Source organism: Lepisma saccharinum, unplaced genomic scaffold (genome assembly GCF_977018435.1).
Source record: "Lepisma saccharinum unplaced genomic scaffold, izLepSacc3.1 HAP1_SCAFFOLD_378, whole genome shotgun sequence".
Taxonomy (NCBI): Eukaryota; Metazoa; Arthropoda; class Insecta; order Zygentoma; family Lepismatidae; genus Lepisma; species Lepisma saccharinum.
This window is the reverse complement of record NW_028143087.1, coordinates 133,852-153,130: the sequence shown is the minus strand read 5'-3', so window position 1 is coordinate 153,130 and position 19,279 is coordinate 133,852. Positions and strand designations below refer to the sequence as shown.

General features: G+C 37.8%; 1 protein-coding gene across 1 annotated transcript in view; it reads right to left on the bottom strand.

Moving 5' to 3' along the window:
- The window catches only part of LOC145982729 (nuclear pore complex protein Nup205-like), a gene marked incomplete at its 3' end in the record, with an annotated part of 239,435 nt that overhangs the window by 153,443 nt on the left and 66,713 nt on the right, over positions 1-19,279 (bottom strand). The window contains exons 9-10 of the mRNA XM_083116091.1: positions 11,369-11,491; positions 6,879-7,049 (exon numbers count right to left, since the gene is read on the bottom strand). Of these exons, the coding sequence (XP_082972217.1) occupies positions 6,879-7,049; positions 11,369-11,491 (294 nt within the window). The remainder of the gene's footprint in view (positions 1-6,878; positions 7,050-11,368; positions 11,492-19,279) is intronic.

The window sequence follows — 19,279 nt, the reverse complement described above, 5'->3', positions numbered from 1 at the left end:
ATATTTGGGTTCTGTTTTTTTTATCTGTAAGTTTATTGAAAGCCCTTTCAAATGCATATACAACGAACTTTATATGCAGCTTTTGGGGTGTGCTATGAATGAAATAAAAAAAAATAGCCCCCTTTTGGACCCCCAAAATCTTGAAAAAGCCACCCTCAAAAATTTACAAAATTTCGGGGCAGTTACAGCAATACCTCAAGTTGAACATATATAAATTTCATGGGGTGTATATGCCTGGTTGTAGTTTTACATAATATTTTAATAAGCACATTGACAAGCTGAAAACTTAAGCATAAGACATTTTTTATGCATGCTAGGCAATGTGAACTCCCAGTACTGGTATTTCATATGTTTCTTCTGTTCATGAAAGCTTTTTCTACACAGGCAGTTTCAGTATCAGAGATGGCATGCAGTCTTCCAGATTCTCCAAGGGGGTGTGGTGGAGAAAGAACTTGCAGAATATTTTGCAAATATATCACGCACTGATGTTCTTGTTGCCTAATTCTATCAGGAAATTTATAGCCCTTTGCAGGTCCATGTGGCAGCATGAAATTTACATGCACTTCCTGTATCTCAAAGTCCACTATAGTTGCTTCTGCAACCCACCAACAGTCATCGTACATAACAGCCAAAAACATTCCCACTTTGATGTCGTGAATTCTACAATAGTGCATAACATGAGAGCTGTTTCGAATAGTAACATTCACTTTTTGTTTCTCATGCTGGCCAGTTCTTGCAATGAAAACTACAATATCATTTCCAGTTCCCTCTGCATGCCACACATGACTTTTTTTAATCATTCGCACTGCCTGCACATGTACCCACTCTTTGTGTTTCTCATCATGGAACGTTTGAATCTCTGCAGATGAAATGTAAATCAGTGTAACAGCTGATCTCTGAACAACAGCCTGAAATTCTTCTGCAGTCTGAATGCACTTAATATGCCCTGATGATAAATTGTGCAATGTAGCAAGGTGCTTAACTGAACCTCCAACACAGTCACATGCTGATTTTCCATGCCCAGTGGCTGTGAAAATCCATTTCTTGCTTGGATATTAGAGTGCTCCAAGTTCATGTATTGATAACGATTTTTGAAGTGACTTGCAGCCCCATCTGATATAACTGTTAGTGATGAAATTGCACTGCCATTCTCACTAATACAGGTAATGATTTTCTTAACAGCTAGAAGAGCATGCACTGAGTCATGAGTGGTTTCATCGCTTACAATGGCAAAACTTCTTGTACAATCTCCCTTATACGCTACTGCTGTGAATATAAACACCTGGTCGTTTTTCCAGTGGTAGCTTTGTATTTCATCTCGTAGAAGAACTGTCCAGTTTTCAGCGAAATCAACATGAAGCACTAAGTGTAGACTTTCTACTTGTGCTCTTATCTTTTCTTCTGCCACTGCTTTTCTTTGAATGTCTTTCACATGCAAGTGTGAGACAGCTTTGACTGTCCATTTAGCAATTTCACTAATGAACAGATCTACTGGAACTGTCTTTTTAATAAGGTCCATATTCTCCCAGAGTGCAAAAGATATTTCCTCACTGTCTTCTTCTTCATCAGTTAATCCCAGAGACTCTGAACTGATTCCATCACTTCTGGGACATTCACCACATTCGCCAAGAAGACAGTAATCTGTTGGTGGAGAACACACTACAAGCCTTTGTAAGTGATGCATTAATTCACTCATATTGGTGGGTAAAAAACTGCTGTTATTATTCACTGCTATAGAACAAAGATCGAAATTGGCACAGTATATGCAGACACACACTTCCCGTGCAGGATGAGGAATAACCCATCTGGGCCGTAGAGAATAAAACTTGGAACGACCTACTTTAACATCAGGGTGGTCTTTGGTAAATTTGCGGTAAACCTCTTGAACAGTCCTAGATAAATACAGTTTTGGTTTTAGAAGTTTCACACCATTTTCTCGTATCGCAATCACATCTTTTGCATTTGGACTTTGAACAGAACAGTCGACATCATCACTCAGAAAGTAGCTTCTTGCTAAATCAATACTTGCAAATGGGAGTGGGTGTCCTTGATAAGGATCTGGTGTATGGTACACTCCTTTCATTCTCCTAATTTGCCGTGATTTGTCGATCATGTGTTTTGTTGTTTGTGGTATTGTGCTTAGTAGTTGGTTTTTTGATATTCCTGTTGGCACAATTGTCAGTAGCTGCACTTTTTCATGATACGAATTGCATGAAGCAAAAGAATCACTGATCTTGTGGCACCATTCTGCACATTGACCACATTCTTCTGATTCAGACTCATCGGCTTTAGTTGACACAATATTGATATCATAAATTTTCGATAACTTGGAACCTGTACTAGTCTCAAATTCTGTTGCCAGCTGCTGACGTTTCCTGCTTACATAGGCTTTTCTCCTGTCTGGTCTCACAAGACGAGGTGTTTTTAAGGGACTCACATTCATTTCAAGGTTAGATATGGTTGCATTCAATGTGTCTGTCTCTTCCTGTTTTGCATTGTACAGATTATCATCATGAAACACTCGAAATTCTCTTCCCAAAGTAACACTTTCTTCTTCAAACACTGAACCTTCACAAGATTCTACACATACTCCAACTTCCTGAACAATGACATCAGTCCGCACAGAATAAATGTCAGAGTATCGACGGTAACAGTTAAAACAAACTAAAGTATCATGATTAACGTCCTCACGTTTAAAATCAATTCTCAGCAACACTGACATATGTTCAAGTTGCCTGAACTTCCAACTCTTGCTTTGATACACACATTTTTTATGTCTATTCTCAAAGTCAGGACACTTTATTCTTTTCTCAGAAAACACTGCTTTTCCACTTGTAAACATCTTCCAAACGACTCAAAACTCAAGCTCAGAAGGAAGTAACAGCAATTTGTCACAAACAGAAAGAAACAAATGAACATGTGAATATGAAAAACAAATTACTTCTAGTATGTTCTATAAATAAGAAATGTTGAGTGTGATCAGCAATATGATGATATAAACCAATTACATGAATTGTTTGGTTATGGACTCTTATGATGTATATGTCTTGCTTCTTTTACATTTAAAATTTGTATATTGTTTACCAATAATAGCCTGATGAAATAAGGTTTGTCTCCTTCAATATTAACATTGCGTTTAAGTTTTCAGCTTGTCAATGTGCTTATTAAAATATTGTGTAAAACTACAACCAGGCATATACACCCCGTGAAATTTATATATGTTCAACTAGAGGTATTGCTGTAACTGCCCTGAAATTCTGCAAATTTTTGAGGGTGGCTTTTCCGAGATTTTGGGGGTCCAAAAGGGGGCTATTTTTTTTTAATTTCATTTATAGCACATCCCAATAGCTGCATATAAGGTTCGTTGTATATGCATTTGTAAAGGATTTCAATAAACTAACAGATAAAAAAAACAGAATCCAAATATCTTTAATAGTTCCTGAGAAACAGCCGTTTACAATGTTTGGCATCAAAACTTGTGAAAATTTGGCACCAACCTTTGAGGCAGCCTAAGTTAACGATTTTTTTTTTTTTTTTTGCGAAACAAAAAAATATGTGCGTCATAATTTTATATCTAGAATAATATATTTCAGTTTCATGGATATCTGTGACATCACCCTGACACCCCCTGCCTGTCTGCATTTGGAATAGCCCAATATATGTTGGTCTGTACATGCATTCTGTTGCGCTTCTTCAAGTTCTCTCCACGCAGAGACATCATAAACAACCTTGTGCTTGACGTAACATGTACGTAAGGAATACAACACTACCCTTCAAGCTCACTTATTTCAACTTCCTCTATTAGTGTGGTTAAGAACTGTAGACTCCATTGTGTAATGGAACTCCTATTTTCACCCCAAAGAACACTATTTTCTGATTCTCTTAGATAACACTACAATTCAATTAAAACTTCAAATTGAAATATTTAGATCTGTCGGTATTGTCGCTATTGATATTATCAGCATTGTTGATATTATCAGCATCATTGATATTGATATTATTGACATAATTGATATTGATATTATTGACATAATTGATATTGATATTATTGACATCGGTGATATAGATATTATTGACATCGGTGATATCGATATTATTGACATTGGTGATATCGATATTATTGACATCGTCGATATCGATATTATCGGCATCGTTGATATCGATATTATTGGCATCGTTGATATCGATATTATTGGCATCGTCGACATCGATATCGATATTTTCGGATTGAGTTGGTGTTTTAAGTCAACTTTATGCACAGTAAGGCTAATCAGGACTGGACCTAGTTTAAAGTGGGATCCGATCCACTATTTGCATCAAACGGGTATCGATATTTTCGGCATCGTCGATATTGATATTATCGGCATCGTCGATATCGATACTTTTGATACTCGAGATATTGACTCAATATCAATATTCAATCGATATCAAACTTCAATATCAAAAAATCAAAATCGCACAGCCCTATATCCATCTGCCTTCCCATAAGATAATTAGGGCCGAGCCGATACCACTTTCAACCGATACCGATACTCTTACAGATTCCCACTGATACAGATACTTGAATATTCCAGTAAATAAAAGTTGTGCAAGATATTGATCTAAATATTAGTGTATAATATATGCATCAATTTACCAATAAATTTGCTTTAGAATATTCAAATATTACATCAGAATAATAAAATTGATGTTATGTAATCACAAAATCCAGTGTTTCATGCAAATTTGGTGCAAAATAAATAATGAAGATTGAATTTTATATAATTTCCAGGATAATTAGACTCCGCAAAAATGTAACGGGCAATTTTGTGGACCCCGTGAAAGACCAAAATGCCGGAAAAGTATCGGCTGGTATCGGTAGATTAATTCCAATTGATACTTTCCGATACCGGTACATCAGCATCTGTATCGGCTCAGCTCCAGAGATAATACAAAATTACAATCTGTAAACAATGATTTCATTGGCTGATAATGTCTGTCTCATTAAGTCAAAATAAATGTTGTGAAAAACATAATTAAATATATGTTACCATAGTGTAGTACATGATGAAAAGTAATTAGAGGGAGAGATAATGATCATGTGACTGAGAATGTGTATTCAAGGGATGATAAAAAAACGTATTTAAAAAGGATTATACTTCCCAATCAAAATTATATACAGAAAATATTTTTTAACGATCACTCTGAAGATTCAAAAACACTACTTGCAACCACAGGCACAATTGGTCAACCCTGCATGTATGCAAAAGTTGGTTTCAACATTGCAATCATCCTGCAAACACAGACTCACTCAGAAAAACCCCATATTATTCCTTTGATAATAACTGTCAAGAGATGGAGTGACAGGGCATCATCTTTTACCATTTCAATCTTTCTTTAACCTAATTTACCTTGCCATGTTTTAAACTTTGACTATTCTTGTCTTATCTCCTCACGAAGCCACATGATGTGGTGAAAGCTAGAGGGAAATAATTAAGTACATGCCAAAACTGAACTTTATTACTTATTGGACAGTTAGCTGTGAAGTGAAGCACTTGAAAGTACAAAACGTCTTTACATTTTTGTAAACTTATCTTCCGGAGTTATGCAACATTCAAGAAATTGTTTGCTACCTAATTATGGTAAGCTTTCCTCTGTAACAATGATATGCTCAACCAAAGTGGACTTTTGAGGATTCCTTCTTAACAATGATGATTGGTATCTATTTGGTACGGTCAATAAATAACCGGATTAATGCCGTGAAAAAGCGAAATAAAATGACACAGAATAAAGCGACAGAGCAATGAAACTTACGGGATATGTAGGCCAGGCTGGGGTACGGCACATGTCTGTGAGAAGAGTTCCAGACCGCATCGCTAGGAGGCAGCACTGGCAGGGAATGGGAGGTTGTGTATGTATAATTTGCCTCCAAGGCGCCAGTCAGTCATTCAGTGAGGTGAGTCATGGTGTTCAGTGTCAGGTGCCACAAAGGAGGCTCAGCAATCTGTGATACAGTGGCAATCTTGCTCAGCCGGTATATGCCAAAGAGTAAATGCAATAGCAAAGAGTGGAAACACCCCTCGACCCAAGAAAGGCAGACAAGTCAACTTTATTCGCAAAGTGGTGTTCATGTTTTTATTTGATCATCATGGTCCACTTCTCGGTCGCTTCTTCCGACAGGGTGAGGAAATGAACGTTCCTCTGTACTCTGACATCTTGCAAAACGAAGTGAGACCTGTAATCAGGTGCAAGCAGCAAGGCTTCTTGTCACGAGGTGTCATCTTGCTGCAAGGCAATGCACGTCCCCACGTTGCTAGACACACTATGGACATGATCGCACGAATGGGTTTGAATGCTTAGATCCCCCCTACAGCTCTGACCTATCCCAGTGTAACTTTCATGTGTTTAGCCCACTGAAAGGTGCCCTTTCCCTCGGATGCACAAGTGCAGGAGGTGTTCCATTGGTGTTCACAGCAGCCACAGGACTTCTGGGACAGGGGCATCAAACAGCTGGTGAAGCGGTGGGATGCCTGCCTCAACAAGTCAAAATAAATGTATGAGTATGCCGACCAGTATTAAAAGGTACGTCCGTACAACTTTCATTCCGGTTATTTATTGACCGTACCAAATAATATCACATCTGCATTCAAACCCTGTTAATAAGGGGTAAGTTCACGGAATACCAACAAGCACCTATCTCAGACGGTGCTGGAGCAGACTGCAAATATGTACACAGATCTTCTTACATCTTAACATTATGCTCACTACAGTGGCCTGGTTGAACTTTATAATACTGGCACAAGACCAATTAGTCTTCAGAGCCTATGGTTAGATATTTGTACCAGACACATTTACAACATCCACCTTAAATACAGAAAATAACAATTCTTTGAACATACCTGGCGAGGTAGTGACCTGAATGGATACGAAGGCGATGGTGAACCTTCTCCTCGTGACCAGTAATCAAGTGACAATTGCAAGTTCAAAGGATCCTTCTTGTACAGCCGATGAATTGCAAGCAGCAAATGTTGAAAGTGGTGAGATAAATTTGCTGGTGGATCAACGCCTTGCTGTAAATTATAACAAGCTCACTTGTGATAAACAGTATTACCAACACACTTACCAAGTACGAAATAATCTACTGACATATTTATAACATTACATGTAGGAATGGACTGACAAAATTTTTGCTGATAACAATCAAGAACAGGGTGTTTAAAAAAAAAAAAGGTAACTGAAAGTTACGTTTTTATTGAAACATCCTCTACCTATATAAAATTTACCAATGCAGGTAGCCAACATATCACTGATCTGATATAAAATTACAATTGTTCATTCACCTCCTAAACACATTACCAAAGGGAAAATCATGAGCCTACCATACTGGGCCAGGCTGTGATATTTATGATGATGCAAATTCATCGCCATGTGTATTACATTTGATACACATTGATACCTTTTAATTGGGCTGCATGTATCAATTCTGATACAACTTATACACCACAGTTTGGATCGCGCGTATCAGTAATGATGCATGCACTCATTGGTTTTGCATTGATCTAGGTAAGAACCTGAAGAACCATAGCTATGAAGAAATGCATGACCAAATTATTCAGTTGTTCTTTTTTTTAATGAGGCACACACAGATGTGCTCGTAGAATTTTTTAGCAAACAATTCAGGCTTAACCAGGACTTTAACCTGATTCTCTACGTATGTATGTATAAGTAATTAACTAATATACAAGGTTATCCATTTGGGTGTGGATAAAATAAATCATTAATAGAAACGTAAATGTAATAGTAGGAAAATTTTCATGTTGGTGTTTTTGTGCGTGAAACATGGGAGTCTTGCTGTAGTGTGTTGGCAACAAAGTTTGAACTAATTCGTGATTTTCTTGACCAACATTTGAATCGACGTTGGTGTGGCCGTGGGGGACCAATTGCTTGGCCTACCAACTCCCCAGATTTAACATCTCCAGACTACTTCTTCTGGAGTTTCGTTAAAGACAATGTCTATTCACAGAAACCCACAGACATCGATGATTTGAAAGATGTTGCACCAGACGTGTAATGAAGGAGATCATCTTTCAGCAACATTACTTAATTTAGCTTTGGACTCAGTAATTAAAAAATTAGATATAAGAGGATATATCAGTACTAGACTAAAACAAGTCACAGCATACGCTGATGACATAGCTATTATAGCAAGAACTAAGAAAGCTCTTTCAAAAACATTCATAAGTCTAGTAGAGGAAGCTGCAATAGTAGGACTCCAAATTAATGAAAAGAAAACTAAATACATGTATACAGGAAAACCTCGATAATACGATATTGGTTAATACGAAGTACCCTTTAATCCAAAGTTCTTCCCATTCCCCAGCCGATAAGATAGGATTTATAATGTATTTCAGTACGGATAAATCGAAATACGGATAATTTTTAATACGAAGTTGTTTACAAGACCCTTCGGCAAAACTGGTTTTGCTTAATTCGAAGTAGACACCTGCGTAAGTCGACAAGAGAAGATCGAATGTGGAGAGGGCTTGGACATTATTTTAACTTGACCGAGACACGTTTCCTTGTCCTAAGAGCTGCTGACAACTCTAGGGAAGCAGACCGAAATGCCCGCTGGACATTGCATTCATTGACGCAAGTTTCATAAATCTTGTTTTGAGTTCATTTTATGCTGATGAGCTAAGCGGGACAAAATATATAGTTTAAAATGGGATCCAAACCAGAGTGATTATCGACTGCGGCACTGTTTAATGTGTCCTAGGATACACATTCGGTGCAAACAGATCACAAGTTGTGCGTTTACTTCTTCAGAGTGGATTACAATGCAAGTTGAGGAAGAGTTTGGACTGATCCCTGCAAAGAGGGAGGGGCGAATATGAAGTTAACTGAAGCAAAGAAAACATGACTTTTTTTACGATATGTTTTAGACAGCCGAACCAGAACAAAATTTACAGCTACGTTTTTTGTGTGTGTGTGTGTGTGTGTGCCAGCGAAAGGTTGTGTTCTCTTCCAAGAGAATCTTCTCTTGCCAGTTAATCCTGTAACAGACAATGTTCTAGTGAACGCTCATAAAATCCAATGAACTAAAATAGTAAGAATTTCGTGGAAGAGCAACGACTTTGCACAATTAAAAGAAAATACCGTTTTTTAAAAGACTTTTTGCCACAACATGCATCCCATGCAGAACCAGTTGTATAACAGGGCAGGATAAATGGTGTTAACAGTCTCCTTGGAATCTTTGTGTCCGCATAAGCTCAGTGTTCTCATTTTCTGTAACATTTTTTACTCTTTCTTTAAAACGTACAATATTATTATATAGTACATATAATATAAAGCTTATTTTCTGAACTACCACCAAGTATAAAACATGCGTTGTGGGGGTAATTTATACTCTACTTTATTTACACCTGAAAAATAGGCACCATCTTGAAAAGTTTGGATAACTCAAAGTCGTTTAATTTTTTGGTCCCTTGAACTTCGTATTAACAAGGTTTTCCTGTATTAATAGAACAAATATGGATAATAGATCAAAACTAATAAATAATTACTCCTTTGAGTGTGCTAGTAATTTTACATACCCTGGATCTACACTTAATGAAAATAATAAAATACAATCTGAAATAGACGAAAGAATAAAAAAAGGTAATAAGGCCTATTACGCAAATGGATCCCTATTAAAATTGAAACTTCTGAAACGAAATACAAAAATGAAGATATATATCTTATTATGATAAGACCAGTACTTACATATGCTGCTGAAACCTGGGCACTAACATAGAAAGATAGAAACAATCTAAGTATATTTGAAAGACAAATTTTAAGGAAGAACTTTGGCCCGGTAAAGACAGAACATGATATATGGAGAATAAGAAATAATGTGGAACTAGAAAAATTAATTAACGGTGCAGATATTATAAGATATATTAAAAGTCAAAGAATTAAATGGTTAAGCCACAAACAAAGAATGGATAACACGAGAACTATAAAACACATACTAGAATTATAACACCATTAAGCCTTGTCTCCATGATATGAAAAACTCAATATGCTGACCAAGGCAGAAATTTATTTTATTTTAAAACATAAACTAAACATAACGTTTCAACCTCTTACCAAGGTCTTCTTCAGACTCTGTGCACGAAAGAATGTGAAAAAGAAGACAAAATAAATAGCCTATGAAAACAGCTGGAAAAGAATGGCTACAAGAAGGAGGATAGACTGGACATAAACAGAAGAAGGAAGAAAAGTGGCAGGGGAGAAGAGGAAGAGAAAGAAGAAGAGAGGAGGTTTGGAATAAGGAGTATGGGGAAGACCACAGAAAAGATATGCAAAGTGATTAGGAAAGTGGGCATTAAAACTTACAGGAAGGGAGGGTGAAGCATCCTAAAAATAGCAAAGCATGCAAACAAGAAAAAGGAAAACAGGGAAGAGGAAGGGATATCTACGAAGTGAAGTGTAAAGAATGTTAGTGTGTGTACATAGGAAAAAGAAAAAAGGCTGAAAGACAGGTTGAAACAACATAGGGATGATGTATGACTTAAGATCGAGAGAAATGCAATATTTAAACACACGAGAGAAACAGGACATGACATAGAGTGGGATGAGGCTAAGCAGATAGGAAGGGAGAAGAGAGTACTAGTGAGAAAATGGAAGGAGGCCAAGGAAATAAAGAAGAAAGGAGAAGAAGACACAATTAACTGGAATGGGGGACTGAAGATAAACAAAGAATGGAAGAAGGTGTTAGAAAAAGTGGAAAGGACAAGAGCGAAAGAGGAGAGACGAAGGAAGAGGAATGAAGAAAGAAAGGAAAAAGAAAGTGAGATAAAGAGTCCAACTACTTTCCAGATGATAGCAAATGTTTAGCTAAATCATGTCAGGTGAAAGTACAGTAGACAAGGGAAAGCCACCTGCTGGAATGTTCCAGAAACAAGTCTCTAATAATCTTGTGTCTGGAGGGGAGTGATTTTTGTGTATATATATCTTCCTGTTTTGTACCTTGATTCATTTGTTTTTGATACAGAGTCTGAAGGAGATCTTGCTAGAAGGTTGAAACGTTACGTTTAGTTTATGTTTTAAAATAAAATAAATTTCTGCCTTGGTCAGCATATCGAATTTTGCATACGAGAATGGAAACCCATGGGGAGATGAGTAGGAGGGGGTCTGTGAACAGTGTTGCCACCTAGGATGATATAATTTGAAGATGTATGTGAAGATCTAAAGATTCTCAGGGAAAATCTAAAATTGAGGAAAATGATATAACATTTTGCTATGTTGTATAATGTATGTATGAATGTATAATGCAGGAAAATGTAAAATCCAGGAACGTAAAATCAGGGTTCCACTGTATGTAGATATCATCTTCCTCAAAACTCACCTGTGTGTACAATGTCATGGTTCTTGAAGATTCATCGGCTCTGTTTCGCAATTCTTTGACTTTCAGAGGTACCAGCACAATGAAATCGGTAATCAGCGTATGTATCCTCCGTAGGTAAAATTCCTGTGGTAAGAAGAAATTGCTTTATTACAAAATTATTCTTCCTCCAAGAAAAACAGTATGTTTAAATTAACACAAGAGAGGGTTAAGAATGGCTCTAGGGATGGCCTGATAGAGACCCTGACTAAGCACAGTTTAACAAAGACTGTTTTATCGCAGGTTCTTATGGGCTTTGAAAGTGACAAGAGTTTCACGCCAAAATCTATAGTTCCCACCTTACTTCATAAAGATTTCCCATCTGGAATTAGCAGTCACAAAGGCATAAGAGAAATACCAGGTCTGTTAGAAAAGTCATGAGACTGTGCCTGGAACAGCTGTGCACCAGAAGATGTTCACAAATCCACTTTGTCTCCTTCGAAGTAGTTCCTTTGGAAGCTACTAGGGATGGACGATATCGGAAATTTGATATTATGATATATCAAGAAAATATCATGACAGATGATACATATCGCTAAATATCATGATATATCACTGATATGATATATATCGCCAAAATTTCATGACAATATATTGTCTAGTTGATATCACCTGGACAATATTTTTTCAATATTGTGATATATCGTCTGGATGATATATCGCCCAACTCTAGAAGCTACACAGTTGTAGAAGTGTCTGCCAGTCTAGCTAGCACTATCTTCCTTGTAAGTGTGGTCAAGTGGTGTGTCACAGCTTGTTGAATGTTGCGAACACTGCCATAATGATGTCCTTTCATCTTCAAATTCAATTTTGGGAAAAGAAAGAAGTCAGCCGGACTAACAGCACGTGAGTAGAGGGTTGTGGAACCACAAGAATGCCCATTTGTGTCAAAAACTGGGTGACAGAGAGCATTGTGAGATGGGAGCATTATCGTGGTGCAGCATCCACGAGTCGGCATTGTCTCAGCGAACACGTTGCACTCTTTTGCAGAGTCTGTCTAGCATCACGGCAAAAATGTTGATTAACTGTTTGTCCTGAAGGAACAAACTCTGTGAATAATAGCTTCACCCTCAAAAAAACACAATTATAGATACATACACAACCTGAAGAAGCACAACCCCACTACTAGGAAAAAAAATATATAATGAATCCATTATAATAATAACTACTATAACAGTAGTCTACCTATTTATTACATTAATTGCAATTTTTGACTCAGTGTTTTTTTTTAACAAAAGGGGAGAAGGGGTTCTGTTACTCTCGACTCTGTCTTTTGTTTCGAGGCAGTATTCAAACATCCATGACTCGACACCCATTACGATCAATTTCAATCCGATTAATCAGATCCTGACACACTTCAACTCTTCTGCTGTTCAAGTGTACGCTCCATTGTCCACAACACACCACTATGACACAATTAATTTATGGACTGTAGGCCTAAGACTATTCAAGCTTTGCCATCCACACTTGTACTGGAAACAGCCAATGTCAGACAAATTACCCCCTTAACATGTAATTCATTACAGTGTTGTCACTTTGTGAACAGGGTTGCCAGTCTTGTTACATTTCTCCCAAACCTTCTATTTCACTTTTGCTCATTCTTTGATACTCTCTATGTGTTGTATAACTCCTCTTAATCAACTTCGAGATTTAAAGAAAGTTTCTTTCAGAACTGAATGCAATAGTTTTCTCGGTTGACACCACACAAGTAGCATCAAGTTTCAGCTTTTATTTTATCTAGATATATTCTTGCATTTTTAAAAAACAAGCAGAAAATGTGGAAACTGGAAACACTAAATCAGTACAAAAATAGGAATTGTAGCTTTCCTGGCGATGTGATTCGAACAAGTGTTCTTGGTTACCAGCCAAATTAAATCATACTTAGCATCCATATCAAGTGCATATATAGTTCATTCCCTGAAGATGAGAGCAATGTATGCACTTGAAATGTTGGAAGCTAATGCCGATTTAACCTGGCTGGTAATCCGAGCACAGTTGTTTGTACTACAAAAATGTATATTTTTCTAGAAACACAGTAAATGTCCATGACTTTCCAGAAAAAGTAAATTCCCCGATTTTCCAGGATTTTCAGACAGATAGACACCATAGGTGTGCTATCATTACTCTATCCCTCCCACTCCCCAACATTTTTAAATTGATCCTCACCATCGGGGAAACAACAAATAAATTGACCTGAAGACACAAGAAATATGCTGTTAGAAAAGGCAAAAGGCTAAACTAGGCCATGGATAAGCTCCAATTAAGATTCAGTTTTAACAATCTGTCACAATTGCAGGGTACCTGCATGAACTCTAAATGTATTTTCCCCGCGTTTTCTTAGAGTTCTCAATACACAAAACATTACTATTTTAAATGTATTTTACAAATGCCTCCTCGGGGTGTAAGGAGTGATCCTTCCACGTAATATACCCAAATGTCAACCTCGCTTCCATGTAGTACACCCTGGACTGCATTTGCAGACTAACGAGGCTCTGGCATCTGGACCTACGGCCAGCGTAATCTTCGTGTGTGTGTGTTGTCCTATGTTTTGTCCTTACATGCGCAGAGTCACCCTATACAGCCTCAGCTTTAAACTCCAGTAAGAATATTTTAGTCCTCCGACATTATAATTATGTTATATTAGTTGTATTTTAGTTCTGGTAAGGGGCTGGAATCTGTATAATGAAAAATAGCCTAAGTGCTGACAGACACAAAATTTCAAATTGAATCAACCAATCAAGAAATGCTTCCTCCATTCACATTTTCCTTTGTAGTTATACCATCCTCACCTTCTACATTGTTGATAAATGCACAGAAGCACATTACTATCTTTTTCTGTGCAACTCACTTATAAAGACCATTAATTTCAGTGACCCTTGCCACCATTCACACGGGAACTGTTCGTATTGCTTTCCAACTGGTAACTGACCAAGTAGTGAAACAACAAGTTTATTCATCATTTATCTATTATGCAGTGCACAATATGTATTTGGACATTCATTTTGTTATTATTTTTATGAATAAAAACATAATTCATATGTCACGGTTTTGTGAAGTAAATAATTAAATATGCAATTTGTTTCTGAAAGGTAAAAACAGTTGCAATATCTCTTATGGCCACGTGCACCAACGTCTTATTATTTCGAAGTTCAGATTGTAGTGATTTTCTGATAATCATTCATTTTCGATAATAAAATCTTGATTGAAATCATTACAAGTCTCATCGCTTTGCTCAATGCTTACACATTCAGAAATTGAGAGTTTGAACAACTACATGTAGTGTATTCAAGACTCAATAGATGGCACCACGTTTCACGAATCATCGCTGCTAACAGTGCCATCTGCAACGAACAATCAAAGTTAGTCTAAATTACGTGTATGCTCGCTATTGTGAATCACTCTTCTTTGAGTACTCGATGAGTCGACTGCACGTAATTGTATAACAGTTGAGGGTATCATATTGTAGTGGAAGTTTCCACTGGATTTTTTGACATGCATACATGTGTATCTGTGTATTTGTACTTTACGTGATTTTTGTGTAATATGAAAATGCTTGATGAACCTTCATTGTATTATGAAATTACCAAATAACCTGTGGATATGGTCTTGATTAAGTTAGTGAAGCACTTGCTATTTTGTTACAAACTACAGGGTGGCTCAATAAGTCACTTAACACCCTCAGTACAACGCCACTGTGGCATGGAACGTGAAAATGGCGATGACCAATCGTTATCAGGCCAAGGGGGAACCACACTCACGTCACCCGCATGGTCGGCAGCCATCTTGATGTCCGCCATCTTGAATTCAACTTCAGAAATTTAAATGGGAAGGGGGTCGTGCGACATATCAAAATGGGCTAGAATTTCACCAGGAAAACAACTGTGACATTTGTTTTCACCTAACTTTAAATTTAAGGGCGATTCCCGCATGGAAGTCCTTTTTGCTTAAATGTTTATTGTTCAAATTATCGTTAGTATGTGATTATGTGGTATTTATTGTTAGACCAATCACTGAAAATGTCCGGATATTGACTTACCGGTATGTACATATCTTGTAGTATTGGTTGGCATGGGAATTACGATTGTGTTTTGTCTTTACATAAAAGTTTAAAAGAGTGATGATGTGAATTGATCGTGTCAAGAGTAGCATATTTCCTTTTTCACTGATCTGAACGAAAATGCCACTAACACGTGAGGAACGGATTGCCATTATATTGATGTCAGGGGAGAGAAGTGCGCGTGACATTGCCACAGACTTCAATAACCGCAATCCTGCAAGACAACCGGTGTCACATGTGGCCGTCAGCCAGTTGCTGGCAAAGTTCCAAGATACTAGATCTTTGGATGACAAGCCGCGACATGGACGTCCGAAAACAGCCACGGATGAGGGTACTGCTGTAGCGGTGTTGGCATCATTTGCAAAGTCCCCAACCCGTAGCACACGGAGACTGGCGCTGGAAAGCCGTGTCAGCAGGGGTTCAATTCAAAGGATTGTACGTGACCACCATTGGCATCCGTATAAGATACAGCTGCAGCAGCACCTTAGTGAGGACGATCCAGACAGGCGTTTGCAGTTTTGTGAGTGGGCTATAGCACAACTGCAACGTGACCCTGCCGTCGGTAGCAAGATTCTGTTCAGTGATGAGGCTAATTTTTATGTGTCGGGAGAGGTGAATAAGCAAAATCTGCAGTACTGGTCACCCGAAAATCCACATTGGACAGATCCAAGAAAGGTGACGGGAGGCGGGAAGCTAATGGTGTGGTGTGGTACTTGGGGTTCCCAACTTGTTGATCCATTTTTCATTGAGGGCAACTTAAATGCAGAGGGATACTTGCTTCTGCTATGGGAGCAGATCTTACCATCCTTACTGTCCAAAGATGGGAGCTATCCTGAATGGTTCCAGCAAGATGGTGCTCAACCGCACTATGGGATGATAGTCCGTCAGTACCTGGATCAACAATTCCCTCACCACTGGATTGGTCGCCGAGGGACTGTGGAATGGCCTGCACACTCACCTGACCTGACACCATTTGACTTTTACCTCTGGGGACACCTGAAAGGTATGGTGTATGCTACGAAAATCAGGGATCTGGCCCACTTGCGCACACGCATTGTGGATGCCTGTACTGCAATAACTCCTGAGGTTCTTCAGAATGTGGTAAGGTCATGGGAGAGATGATTACACGTGTGTGTTGCGCAAGAGGGACGTCATATTGAGCATGTGTTATAACTCTGTGGTATTGTTAACTCTGCAACAATTTAAGTTAGGTGAAAACAAATGTCACAGTTGTTTTCCTTATGAAATTCTAGCCCATTTTGATATGTCGCACGACCCCCTTCCCATTTAAATTTCTGAAGTTGAATTCAAGATGGCGGACATCAAGATGGCTGCCGACCATGATGGTGACGTCAGTGTGGTTCCCCCTTGGCCTGATAACGATTGGCCATCGCCATTTTCACGTTCCATGCCGCAGTGGCCTTGTACTGGGGGTGTTAAGTGACTTATTGAGCCATAACTTTGAGGTATTGTTAACTCTGCAACAATTAATGTTAGGTGAAAACAAATGTCACAGTTGTTTTCCTTATGAAATTCTAGCCCATTTTGATATGTCGCACGACCCCCTTCCCATTTAAATTTCTGAAGTTGAATTCAAGATGGCGGACATCAAGATGGCTGCCGACCATGAGGGTGACGTCAGTGTGGTTCCCCCTTGGCCTGATAACGATTGGTCATCGCCATTTTCACGTCCCATGCCGCAGTGGTCTTGTACTGGGGGTGTGTTAAGTGACTTATTAAGCCACCCTGTATATTCGTCAAGGTGAAATTGCTTTGCTTCTATTTGAAATCGGCAAGGCAAAGATGGCTAAACTAGTAAAATGATCGTTGTTGCATGTGTATAGTGCATCGCCTACCAGACACGAGTCATTAATTAAATGAATCAAATGGTATTTCGTCAAAAAGACTGGTACGAACTATGGCTAAAATGCAAGACAAAACACAACTCAGTTACAATTAAAAAAAATTATTGCAACATGGTTTTTTTCATTCGTCTCAGTAACCGTCATGTAAGAAACTTGTGCAGTAAATGCGTGTCGAAAGAATATTAGTAAAATAAAAAAAATTAAAAAAAACTTTGAATTGGCCATTCTATGTACATACTTGAGAATTTTTGGTTTAATCGTGGTGTACCATGATACGTGAACACGAGAGCCATCAATGCACAAAGGGGCAAAAAATGAGCATAAAGTTTAATGGCTACCAATACGAAAGTGTACTTGTTAACTTTATCAAATTTACGTCTGTAATTTGAGTGACGTAATATATTTGTAGAAGTAACATGATTATTCATGATTGATAAAATTAATCTCATAATGCAAAAAAAAAACGTGGACTTATCGCAGGACAATATACAAAAAAAATAAATAATGTGAAACATGTTGTCGCTGATTTATTTATGGAAGCTTAAATCTTGTATTTCACTTTTTATATACTCACTGTATATTTCCAATGAATGTTTTAATCATTAACGTTGACATTTGATTGATAAAATGTTACAGCACCTATAAAAGTGCATTCGTCCAATTGTATCAAGCTTGTTGAACATTTTTTGCCAGCATGAAAGGTGCCTGCTGTAAGACTGGACAAGACGACGAACGATAGACATGCGGAGTAAACTAAAGCTTATCTGAGAATGCTAAAAAGTTTAGTTGTAGTGACCTACGTGGAAAATCAGATATTTGTTGTTCTGGCTGACTATGTACGAAGAACCAAAATAAATTAAAACATTCTACGTCTTGAACCATTGTCTTGCCTGGCACTCAAACCGTGGTAACGGTATACATATATCACCAACACGATTTCTATTATCGCCTCTATAAATATTGTGGAGACATATATTTCCCTCCCTGATAACACTGTCATTACTTTTTCATGATCATAATCCTTTTTAGCCATGGTGAATTTTACTGTTATAACGAACAGGGTATCATTGTATTTAAGTGAAGTGATACACAAGCTAGATTTTTTTTTCAATCAAGGGTTCAAGTTTCAAATAGTTGTGAAGCGACACATGATTTTAAATTAATTTTGAACACACTATATTTCACTGACATAATAAATATGACGGATGCAGGGCTGGACTGGGACCGCCAAGAGGGCAGTGGCAATTTTCCTTAAGAGGGTGCCTCAAGAAATTGTTCATGGAAAGATCCAAGTTGGTGCTTATGAAGAGATCATGAATAAGGCGAGCTGCTTGACCATAGTTTCAAATGCTGTATTGTACTACATGCCAAAGGTAATAGAAAAGATTCGAGAATTATTTGGAAAAGAGCCTCATAAAGGAGTAAATCCTGATGAAGTAGTCGCAATTGGTGCTGAAAAAAGAGGCATACTACAGTAAAGAACAGAGGCGCAACCACGAATTCTTGTGTTCGAACAAATAATTTTAATTATTTTTTCAACACATGGCACAGTAGTTCGGATCACACTTTAAACTGTAGGTCCAGTCCCGATTAGCCTTTCTGTACATAAAATGGACTTAAAACTACATATCAATCAATCAATTTCACAACTTTTTTTCATTCAGATAGTTTGGCACCCAGGGCCGACTTCCACCGGCCCCTAGCTATGGTTATAAACTTGATAAGACTAAGAAAAGCAGGAATTGCAAGTGAAGCGGGCAAGAAAATTTTACAAAAATAATTTTTATTTGCATAGAATGTGAATAGGATTTGGTTTAAAAAGTTGTAATTTTTCACGTCTACAGAGAAAAATTGAAGTAGAATTCCCGCATAATTCCCGGAGCCAATAATTCATGCATTAATTCCCAGAATTCAAGGAATTCCTGGTGAGTAGCCACCCTGATCCAGGACGTG